At 38.1% G+C, this 12,098-nt stretch overlaps 2 protein-coding genes across 4 annotated transcripts in view; one reads left to right on the top strand and one right to left on the bottom strand.

Moving 5' to 3' along the window:
• Nucleotides 1-10,659, top strand: part of LOC146465966 (myoferlin-like) — a 63,265-nt gene extending 52,606 nt beyond the window's left edge. Inside the window, exons 51-62 of the mRNA XM_085128333.1 lie at nt 212-354; nt 1,138-1,198; nt 1,910-1,989; nt 3,170-3,288; nt 3,608-3,703; nt 4,360-4,410; nt 4,832-4,922; nt 5,064-5,163; nt 6,136-6,329; nt 6,733-6,842; nt 7,435-7,582; nt 9,690-10,659. Of these exons, the coding sequence (XP_084984459.1) occupies nt 212-354; nt 1,138-1,198; nt 1,910-1,989; nt 3,170-3,288; nt 3,608-3,703; nt 4,360-4,410; nt 4,832-4,922; nt 5,064-5,163; nt 6,136-6,329; nt 6,733-6,842; nt 7,435-7,582; nt 9,690-9,722 (1,226 nt within the window). The 3' untranslated portion in view covers nt 9,723-10,659. The remainder of the gene's footprint in view (nt 1-211; nt 355-1,137; nt 1,199-1,909; nt 1,990-3,169; nt 3,289-3,607; nt 3,704-4,359; nt 4,411-4,831; nt 4,923-5,063; nt 5,164-6,135; nt 6,330-6,732; nt 6,843-7,434; nt 7,583-9,689) is intronic.
• LOC146465965 (myoferlin-like) overlaps nt 9,743-12,098 on the bottom strand; it is a 65,835-nt gene continuing 63,479 nt past the window's right edge. For all 3 annotated transcript variants that reach the window (XM_085128338.1, XM_085128339.1, XM_085128340.1), the window contains one exon: nt 9,743-11,118. In XM_085128338.1, the coding sequence (XP_084984464.1) occupies nt 11,086-11,118 (33 nt within the window). In that variant the 3' untranslated portion in view covers nt 9,743-11,085. The remainder of the gene's footprint in view (nt 11,119-12,098) is intronic.

The raw sequence follows: 12,098 nt of genomic DNA, 5'->3' as shown, positions 1-12,098 counted from the left end.
CCCAGAGTCCTCAGACTCTTTGACCAGCGGTTGGTCGCCTAGAGAGACTCTTGGGAAAGTCTCTTTGGGCAACCAACCGCTGACCAAAGAGCCTGAGGATTCTGGGTACGAGAAAGTTTAGACCACTTCTCAGTAAGACAAAACATTATATGTTTTAGTCTAGCGTTTCGCTATCGGCGCATAATTGTTTTATTTGATTTGTTGGACAAAGAGGACGAGACACCATTGAATCCAGAGACAGGAGAGCCACTTCAATGTTTGGCACTTCACTTGCTACACACTAAGTTCGGATTCGTCCCTGAGCACGTGGAAACGAGACCATTGTACAGTAAAGAACGGCCGGACATGGAACAGGTTGAGTCTAAGAGTTCGTTTACTTCATTATCTAGATTTTGTACTGAATCAATGTCCTATTTTATAATGTAAGGGGGCATAACAAGAGTACTAGATGATGATTCACCTTTGCCAGGGGAGGTCGGGAGGGGGGATACACAAGACATCGCCTGTCTAATGAACCCCATGGACAATGGACAACACAAATTTTCCTTAAAATTGGGTACATTTTTATTCTGTTTGCATGAAGCTTTCGTCTAGTAAAAAAATGTTTTATGTTCTCTACGTTTTTTACTCCTTTTGGAATGTGGGATTCAACAAACGAGATGCCATCTAGTTTAAAGGTGGGAGATGAAGGGGGAGGGGGGGGGGGTGGAAGGAAATAAGAAGAGATAACTTTTCTCACACGGTGTGGTCTCCAAGTACAGTAGTTTTAAATGTTTCCTCCAAACTCGAGTACATTGTGTTTTCTATTTGGGGTTAATTAGGATAGGATAGTATTTAATCCAACATAATGATTTAATTTATTTTAGTCAGGATATCAGGGGTCTTTCTACTCAGGTATAGTTCTTTCTTGTTTAAATAAATTGGGGTTTAAAGATTTTGGTTTTTTTACGTTCTTGGTACTTCGGGTAACTTAGCAAGATTTTTTATTTGTTTGTTCTATTTTCTAATTTATGTGTAATGCTCGGTCTGGAAGGGTTTTACTATGGCTTCAGTAAAAGTAAGTCAACCAGGGGCTCAAAGTAAGACTCATTTTATTTATTCATTCCTTTGTTTGTGTGTTTGTTTTGTTTTTATTAGGGTAAATTGGAGATGTGGGTGGACATTTTCACAGAAGAAGATGAGGAGCTCGCTAAACTTGGTATAATACTGTTGCGTCTATTCTCTAACGTGACTAAAATATTAAGTCAAAGCTAAAAGATGCTTCCAATTGCTCAGTCACTGGCTCAGTATGTGTTGAATCATGTCTCATCTTATGAAATACTCCCATTTCGTCAAGTTTTCTTGCTGAGGATATTTCTAAACGCCGGCTTGAGCTGGAATTAATTTTGGCATTTATTGTTGTTGAAGAGAACTAATTTGATAGTACAGTCCAAATTGTCCAAACTTATTTTGAAAAATTTCACAACTTGTCATGTTGTAGTCAGGTGTACGTGTTTTCAGGATATCCCTAACTCTTGATTTGGATAAATTAGAAAATTCAGATAAACGTAGTGTTGTGTCTTCAAACCCAACCGCCTGTCATATTGAAACAGAGAATTCTCAAAGCCAATGAGGGCTTCCTAAACAAATTCAAATCTGACAAATTCCTTCCCCTCAATCCCTTAGTCAATATACCGCCACATTCTGAGCCACATTCATTCCAAGATCTGTGAACGTTGTTTGGGAAGCAAGGAGACAAAGAATGCCCAAAATTGCAGTAACCTATTTCCTTTAAATTCTAGAGCATTAACTTTTTTTATAAATGCCCAGATGATGACTTCAGGCTACTTGCCGTAACTTTGACACGAAGGGTTTTATAAATAAAATCGACATTGAAAATGTTTTGTCTGTTTTCATATCGAACCTCCAGATCCTTTATCGATTGGAGCAGACCGGACTGACGGCACACAGCTGTTTACTATTGTAAAAGGAGCACTTAGTTCCGAGGAGGTAATCAACAAATAGAACAAAAAGTTTTCGTGATTGCTAAGAGCAATTTTCTAATTCATTAAGTTTAAAAACAGGTTGGTTTAATTGTATTTATATCTCGTTTATTTATTTCCCTTCTTTTGGTCCACCTTTCGCTTAACGAATGGTGAGCTGTTAATTCGAAACGCCAGTTTCAGTGGCGAACTCGGGGTTAACGGTTTGATAGTTTCTCTAAGAAATTTAATGTTCTTAAAAGAAACATTCAAAGAACTGGAAGCGACTATTTGCTTAACAAAATAAAATGTTCGCGGGCACTTATTAGCACCCGAAAATGAACCCCTCAAAAGGAAGACTCTATTGTTTGTAATCATTTAAAAGAATTAATCCCGAGCTTGTTAAGTAATACGGCATTTCCGAGTTGCTTTGAACCACAGTATGAAAGCAAGGCTTCACGCATAGTTTTTATTTTGAAAATTAGCTTTCATTCATATGCAAAGCTTTGCACTTGGCCTCCCTTTCCAGTAGGCTGCACCTTCTCTTAGCTCTATTTTCACTGGACCCATTAACTTACGCTCCATTGCTTTCTTGTGTCTCGTCTCGTTGTTTTGTTGTTCGTTCTTTTGTCCTCTGGGCCAATTATGTGAGACGTTGCAAACGGTGCAGGTCGCCCCCGCTTTCACGATGAGGTTCAAAACAACTCAGAAATGGCCTATTATTTCATAGAAAGCTCGGCCATGTAGTCTCTTTTACACAGTTTTTTTTTCTCCTAATACTTATGTCCTCCTCGTATCCCATATTACCCGATATCATAGTAGTAGCGATTTAACCTGAGAATATTAACTGAAATTACCGGTTCTTTACACTCAGGATTTCGATAGAGATATTTCTCTTGTTAGAGAATAAATTCTCTCACAAGATGGATGTGCTTCTATTTTTTTTAACCTCACTTTTTGGAAAGCGGACGGAACGCTCTTCCTCGTGTATGACATATTACATTAAACATTTGTCCCAGTCAACATCGTTATTAAAAACCCAACGATAACGAAACAGTATGTTGTTACAAGTACAAGGGATTGTTGGATTATTGTATTTTGACATAAAAATCGAACATTGGTAGAAGTCGTAAGTGACGAGATTTTCCCCCCGGTTAGTGAGTTCATGGGCTATGATGTTCACTCTTTGGATTCTTAACCTTTTAAAGGAAAGACGAAAGGAAGAAGAAAGGGAACTTCCAGTGGATCAAGTGGAAGGAGTAAAGCGGTATTCTGTGGATCAACTGTTGAAAGCACCGATCTTTATTGACCCTCGTCAGCCCATCAAGCAAGTTGAATTTTGCCTCTCTCCATCTTTATATCTTGCCAACAGTGAAAAGTTTCTTGGTTGTTACAAAAATGGATACTCCAAAACAAGGTTACACAATAGAAAGCTAATTGCAACCTTAACAGTGAAAAAAGTTAACTTAGTTGACAGAGTTAGCCATGACAACAAATGACATCGTCTACGTCAAGGTTATCAGGATTACCCAAGTTGTGTAAAACCCATGGTGGGTCCAACCTTGTTTTGGGGTATCCATTCTAGGAACATCCAAAGACAGTATAACTGCCATATATCAGTGACCAGTTTTGATCTCTTTAAACAGATATGAATTGCGTGTCATCATCTGGAACACTACAGACGTTCTTCTTGATGATAAGACTATAACTGGCGAACAAATGAGTGACATTTTTGTAAAAGCGTAAGTTTCCGTTCATAATTTAAACTTGGATAAGAAACTCCTTTTATTCAAATGAGGTTAGGGGGATTAAGTTATATACTGAGGATATTACACAGCGCGCAAAGATATGAAGATATGATACGGTCGAAGAAGCGCAACGAGTAGTAAAATATTGTTTTTTTACACGAGAAAATAAAATTCATATCTGTAAACCACCGTGTAATTTTCTTCTTATTACGTAGACAAGTTTGCACAAGCAACCGTGAAAAAGCCGGAAATGACGTTATCTATATCCTTACTAGTGAGGATACGGAAAATACGCCACTCGGGTCCCGGATTTTGTTTCGTATGAATTTTACGAGTGATGTATTATCCAGTAAACCACTCGTGTCTACGTAATATTCCTATCTTCCGTTGTTCTACTGTACTGAGCTTAAATTGTTGACGACAGTTACGGTTATGGAACCAACTTTACACTGATGAAAAACCTGGGGCTTTTTTTAGATTTACGGATTATTAATTTGTATTCTTCTGTAAGCCATATTTTGAAAGGGAAATCAAATTCACCTTATTGGATAAGAAGCAAAAATAGATGAAGTTAGTTCCAGGATTAATTATTAAGGATGTAAAAATTTCTCCTTAATATTCTCTTTTATTTTTCCTTCATTGTGTGACAGATGGATCGTAGGTTCAAAAGACAGGAAGCAATGTACAAGCGTTCACGAAAGGTAACATAAACACCGACGTTTTTTCAACTATAGCTTATTATTTTTATGACGTCATTACATACTAAAATCCGCCATCTTGGTTCTGAAAAATTTCAAGAAAATGATCCAAAATTAACCAAAATCAACGGCAAGATGACTACAACTGCAAAGCTTCCAAAAAGATCTGAATTAGAAATACACTGATTCTATTGTATGAGTCCGCCATCTCCGTGAGATGATAATGCTGGTCTAGAGCTTTTTTTCCTCCCCGGAGGCTGGGAGTTTTCTTCAAGGGTTAATGAGAAGTCCTATTTTGCTTGATGTCATCATACACGGATAAAAATTACTACCTCAATCGCTCTTATTTCCGATACGATTCCGTAAGTCAAACTCCATGGAGCTTTCAGTTAAGATCTAATAAATTGTTCTAACCCTGTTTCAGGTCATTAGATGGCAACGGAAGTTTTAACTGGCGAATGGTGTTTTCTTTAGAGTATCTTCCAATCGAGAAGGAGATTGTAATGAGAGAGAAGGTAAGAAATTCTGACATCCTTGGATCAATTCGTTTCAATCCCCGCTTCGTACTCGCTGGGGATGAAAGCCAAGACATAAAAGGGTTTTAAATGATTTTTTTACAAGAGAGTATGTTTACCACGAATTTTTTTTTTCACTAGGTACACCATTTTGGTCGTGATGTGAGAGTAGACACCATGCCACCATTACTGAAGGTTCAAATTTTCGACAAGGATAGATTCAGTGGATCAGATTTTCTCGGTACGTAGCATTCAAGAAGCCTTGGTATTAAAAATTGGACAGCACCAGGAGGTCCCTGGTTGAAGTACTCCTTAATGACCATTTACTCTCCGTTCACACCAAAGCTAAAACATGCTTAAATTATAACCAAATTAGCTTTAGGTACGAGCCGTCATGCCGTCAAGGCACCTTTATCAAGTAATCGACAGATGTCACGTGAACTATGACTTCGTTTCATTAGAAATGTCTCTAAAGCCGGCGACACACCTGGCGATTTTATTAGCCAACAACCAATCAGGTTGGGCGATTTTATTACATGACTTTCAAAACGCCCCTCGATGGATCCCGGGAACAAGGTTGGAGTGCCACATTGCAATGATCGGCGAAAAAAATCGCCAGGTGTGTCCGCCTCAATCGTGGCGAAAATCGCTTGCGATTTTCGCTGGCAACCTGTCACCTGCTTAACAGGAAATTTTCACTTTGGCGTCATTTGACTTCAACTACCAGAATCCTTTAGTTTTTTGTTTTCTCATGCTAATTATCGCTATTGTTCTTTGCTCTCCACTTCGATCACAAAATTTGAATTTGAAAAAGAAAACGAAATGAATTCTGGTTGTTGTAGTCAAATGGCGTCATCCTAAAAATGGCCTATTGGCACTCCACATTGTCTCTCTTTACCCAGTAACAGTGGCACACTGCAAGTCGTAACCTTGTGATGGACAAGCATCCCATCCAGAGGGAAGTAGCAATACTCCTAATTGCTTGGGCGATCTGCTCCGTTTGCTCCGTATTACATGGTTGGTCGCCCTCAACCCTGAAAAACAATGCGGCTGCAGGTTATCAGGGTCCTGTCAAAATAAAGCTTTTGAAAGGTTCAGGTCTACCAAGTTGATTCTTGCTACAGAAACTGTGTTAAGCTCCGGACTTATGAAGCTAGCCTTCCTACATACTTTCACATTTGAAATTAAATGATGTTTTTAATCTTTTTCTTAGGTGATCGGGAATTGGACCTGAGCAGACTGGACCAACCGTGTGTACATCCCAGTCACTGTGGAACTTCCAAAGACCCCAGTCCCCGTGGAACTTCCAAAGGCTCCAGGCCCAGTACACACAACGAATTTTTAGATCTTTTTAAAAAGGAAAGGAAAACGGGCTGGTGGGCATGCTACAACAAAAAGGAAATTACAGTATGTCACTTTGCTACTCCTTAACGCGTTAGCTTTTGAATTACGCTCAAACTTGGTAAATGCTCCCCGTGCCGGATGGTACGAGGACAAAGTAAGGTAGATTCCTTTGAAATATATGAAAGTCATCAAAGAAAACCGACGTTTTGTTGCTGTTTTCCCCAGCCGTTTACACACAAAACGCAAATTAAACAGGTGAATATCAACAAAGCACATAAACACAGCGTCGCTGAAAAAGCCTGAGCGTAGCACGGACATTAGTCAACGGAACGGAATTTTTTTTTTTAAAGTTTTAACCTAGCGAGTGAGCCACTCCTATAACTCGTCATTTGTTTTGCTCATTTTCGGATTAGAAAGGATATTCTATTTACTAATGAAGACAATTTCATATCACGTTGTGTTTCAGGGTAAAGTTGAAATGACTCTCGAGATTTTGGACGAGGACGAGGCTAAGGCGAATCCCGTGGGACTTGGTCAATCCGAACCAAACCAAAATCCAACGCTCCCTAAGCCCATGTAAGTTACGATAACAATATTACACTCGTATTAAGATGTTTTGCCTGATACTTTTTCTTAACTAGTCTGAGCACTTGAACATAGAAGCGCGCGTAACGAACTTTTGGGAGGTAATGAAAGGTCTTCATAACCTAAGCGCGATGTAGCTTTGTTTGCTCGTTTGGTTAAGCTGTGAAACGGTATAAATATAATTCACAACGAAGCCTTATCCACTGTACAAAATTTCAACCCACTAAAAACTTCAAGTTTTAGTATAACTTACTCTTCTCATAGTTGAAGTGCCAACTAAGGAAGCTGGTACCACAATCTATGGTAGAGGTACCCAAACTGTCAACATTCATCTTAGTCAGTTGTTCCACCACTGTTTTAAGCTTACTGTGAGGTGTTCATGACCAACACCAAACCGCTAAAACATGGTTTACCGGGTTAAAAAAACCCGATGCTTAAAATAACGGGAAAAAACTTCAAAACGTTAATTTCTACAAACGTAGGTCCGATTAAACGGCGACTAAAACACTAAACGCTCAGTAACAAATGTTGAAACAGTCACTGAAAATGATTTACTGAAAGTTTTTTCCTATTCCCGTTACAGCCGTCCTGCGCATTCTTTTCTGTGGTACGCACATCCTCTTAAAACATTTCGCTACATCATCTGGCGAAACTACAAGGGTTTCTTCTTCAAGGTGTTTATCGTCTGCCTGCTTGTTTTGCTGATAGCGTACTTCGTGTACAGTATCCCGGTAAGTGAAGCACAATCCTCAGCTATGCAAGTTTTTAAGTGGATAACAATAAACTTTTTCTTTGTCAAGAACACTTTAGCTGAAATTCTTTCACTAATTAGCCACCTTCTAAATTCTTGTCAATCTAGATACACGATGAAGGCGATTAAATATAGAACGATACACACACGGTTTAAAGCAGCAATACAACAACCACTGTAGTTATATTTAAGAAACATACTGAGGCCGCACTCGTGTATGCTTCCTTTAAATAGTCCAACTTTTTGAACCACTATCCATCTTGGTCATCCTTAGCCAAATACGTGTCATTATAACCCACCCATCAATTTTCGTGCGATTTCAAAGGAGGGGTATCACGCAATAACCCCCACCTGAGTCGATATTTGTCCTCCTATTATATCCATTGAAAACAAACAAAGCCAGCGGAAAAAAGCCAGCTCAAGAGTTTCACCTTTTCATTTTTTCGTTTCATCTATTTTACATGGAAGAAAAACAAACTCGTTTTGTACTTTACAGCAAAAAGCTGGTCGCAAATGCCGTTCCGGAAAGTACAAAAATGTCAACAAAACATGCTGTCAACGTCTTTGAAGGTGTAGAAAGTTACGAGTAGACTTTCAGATTTAGTCCTACGCAAACGGATTCAGTTTGTCCAGTTTTGGTCCAATCACAGAAAAAATAAAGTTTCTGTAAATCAATCAAATGTACTTGTTTACGTTAATCGCGCGCATCCGCCATCAGATCAGCACTGGCTTTTTTACGAGCTGTTTTGGTGCGATATAAAAATTAATGGGAGGGTTATAAAATAAATAAACCCCTTTCTGGCTTACTGCTTACTGGTATGTCGGCCTGATAATGTCCTTGGCTGAGAAAAAGTCCTCAAAATTTCACATTTGCCCTCGAAGCTTCGCTTCTCGGCCAAATATTCATTTTACGGACAATCTCTCAGCCGCGGACATTATCAGCCGACATACAAGCCGCCTGAAGGGGTTTATTTACTAAATAGTTTTGGTGCACCAATAAAATTGCTTACCAAAACTCGATCATTACTTCTCATTTACACTAGTATGCCTCTCACCCTTTAAAATGTACTCCCAAAACAGTCCTTCGTATCAAAACCTGCGATCCAGTAAGCTAGTTGTATGCTAAGTTAACTGTCCTTTGAGTAGAAACGAGCGTTGTGGTCCTCTTTGTTTTGATACAACCTCGGATCTTTTGATATGTAAAAAGCCAACTAGTTAACATAAGAACTACTTGACTTCCACAAGAAAAGCAGTGAGGTCACCTCCAGCCTCGCTTCCACTCAAAGGCCAGGTCAATAAGCTGTAAAATGGGCTTTTGTCCTGGTACGCGAGGAATTATTCTGCGGTTTTAGATTACCGCCTACCCTGTACATCAATATCAAGTATTATAAAAAACTGGATCATTGTATAATGCAATTCCAGGGATTTGATTGGCTTAGCAGCCATGGTATATATGAGCCATTGTACCATGCCCGACAAATAGAGTCCATTAAATATTCTTCTGGTTGTTCTTGCAAGACGAAATCAGCACGATCTAGCAATTTTTCCGGATTGTTTTTAATAAAACAATTATTCCACTCGCACTGGTTGGATATGAGATGATTATAGTCAACTCGGCGCCCCTTGTTGGCTATCTATCATCTCATATCCAACGCGCGCTCGTGGAATAATTGTAAATTATGAAACAAAAATTGAAAACGTTGGAAAAAAAGTTGGAAACGCGCTGTACGATTTCTGTCCCTGATCTACACAACGTCACGCTTCAGTGAATCAATAAAGACGATTTTATTTTAATCACTAAACGCCGCTAAAAAGCCCGCAAGCCTAAAACTAAAAAATGTTTGAACACTTTGACGGAAGTATTAATAAACTAGCTTTCTCGCTAATTTTAACTTCTACTTAAAAGGAACTAAGTAACTTTTGGCAACTGTTTTAAAATGGCTATCATAACGTCCTTATAGAAGAAAGGATTGATCTTTTGAAACACCGTATAGACAACTCGCGTTGGTGTCTGATTCATAGCTTAATTGAAGCATGTTTCTCCTTATTTTACCTTTTTATTTACTCTTTATCTTGTTTCATTTCAGAGTTATGCTGCTAAAAGAGTGGTTGGTGCTTGATTTGTCCAGGAATTTGTCGGTTTTTAATTTCATAAAACTTTCTCATGAAATATTCATGAGCCAGCGATTCTTCACAATTTAAACAGAAAAATTAGGATAAAACTACTATTTTGATAAATGGATCTCTACTTCAAAGTAAAGGACGACAAAATTATAGGATAGGAATTTATTTGCCCGCAAATAAACACTTTTGTCTCACAAAACATTTACAACTTTATTGTAGATTAGCTAGATTAATTTACTCTATTGATTTGAGATTTGAGGGGAGAGGTCCTGGGAAACGATCTGAAGATTAAGTAACAGTCACAGGACTCTCAACAACAGTTAAGCTCTCTGACTGTCTTTGTGTGACAAAAGATAATTCCCAGGCTCTCTCCTCTGGATCCTTCACTCATAAAATGTGCGCCCGCGTACTTTATTATAATTTAAATGATAAACAAGAGGCTAATTTACACGTATCGATTTATCGGGCCGATTTGGCCCAAGTTAACCAAAAATATGAGTAAGCCGGCGCGATTTTGAAAATATGTGGCAATACTACGGATTGGAATCAGGCCGATTAATTTGTTATTGTAACGTGTTAACTGGGCCATGGGATTGAACCTACTTATCGGCCGATGGATCGATAAGTACGAATTATAATTAACCTCCGCATTCCATCGAGTGGGAGAAGTGACACTCCTGTTTCGAGATGCATACACAAGAGAAATGTCCTGTCTGGTAAACCACATGACTTGACAGCATTATCAGCTATCCCTCAGAAAAATTGGTTTTCTACGATAAAAGCTTTGTGAAATGAATTAAAGTCTACTACACAAACAAAATACGCCTGGTGACTTTAGCACCTCCTTGAGAGCCGGTTGTTAACTATATATTAAACAAAGTTAATATTAAGTCAAATGGAGATACAAAATATCTTTATTAAATCTTACCTTAATCATGCTAATACTTTTCAACTATATTTACTATTAAGTGAACGCTCCTTTATCCTACCTCCGTAGTGAACAAATAATATAAGCAGTTTACGGTTAGTGAAAAAAACCGGACGCATTTGAAAACGTCTCAAATATTGCAAAGCACTTCATTAGAAAAAAAGGCTGGAGTGTGAGCTAATCCAATACCATATCTTAAACTGGTTCAAATTTACAATTTCATAATCAGGGATGCCTTTTCAATAGCAGAAATACTTTTTTCAAAAAGGTAATATCAGTCTTTGATCCTGGAAAATAATACTCCCATCTACTTTATTGCGAATCATCAGCATCTAATTTCTCCTAATTAACGGTGCAAATCGCCAAGGGGGGCATGACATCCTCTCATAGAAGCTCTTGTCTGTGATATTTCACGAGTCGTGAATCTCTCTTCAAGCACCAAATAATTTCTTTACGGTGTAACCCTGAAATATAAGTTGAACGAACATCATCAGCTCCCTTTTGCTAAACCCTGGAAGATGCAGTAAGTTTAAGAAGAAAGATTTCCGTTACCGGGGTTCAGTCAGTATACCTTTTTATTTTGTTCATTTTCTAACAAGAAAAATTTCGAAGCGTTTAAAAAATACTGTAAGCAAAACATCAGAGTTTTCATCTGTTCTAGCTGTCTACACCGAAACAACTGCTACTTTTAGAGCTACTTTTAGTGGTTTGTATTGATGTTCCCGCTAAAACATCAAATTTTCGTCGTCAAAAGGATGACAAACCTATACGTGTGAAAAAGGTGCCTTGCGGTTTGTGGAGATATGTCCAGGATTGCACACCGTCAACAAAAATCGCAAAATTTATAAATTTTTGTTGCAGTCCTTCAACAACTGCGAAACCCGCAAAAACCATGAAAATGGCAAAATTCGCCAAGTTGGAGCAAGATGTCCCACATGGAGCGACAAAACCGACAAATTGTACGAAAATTATCAAAATAACAAAAAATGTGATGTCCTACATTTTTTGGATGAAAATGCATAAAGTATAACTATGGCGAAAATGACAAAAATTTGCCAAGATTGCATACGATCACTGCATGGGTCCGCAAAAACTACAAGTGTAACAAGAAATTACATTTTCTACATTGGTCAAAAAAAACTGCGAATTTTACGAAAATTGGAAAATTACAACTATTACGAAAAGAACAAAAATGTTACGGAAAATTTCGAAATAACAATCATTACAAAAATGACAAAAATTTGTAGGGCTTGGAGCAAGATGTCCCGCATGGGTGAAACAAAACTTTAAATTTTACCAAAACTGCAAAAATTACAATTCTTAGCAAAATGACAGAAATTTGTCAAGCCTGGACCAAAGCATCCTAAATAGGTAAACGAAACCAGCGAGTATTAGTAAAAAAGGGACAAAAAATACAATTACTAAACTGAAAAATATTCGCCAA

Source organism: Pavona decussata, unplaced genomic scaffold, assembly GCF_977016875.1.
Source record: "Pavona decussata unplaced genomic scaffold, jaPavDecu1.1 SCAFFOLD_155, whole genome shotgun sequence".
Taxonomy (NCBI): domain Eukaryota; kingdom Metazoa; phylum Cnidaria; class Anthozoa; order Scleractinia; family Agariciidae; genus Pavona; species Pavona decussata.
This window is presented reverse-complemented; position numbering and strand designations above follow the sequence as displayed.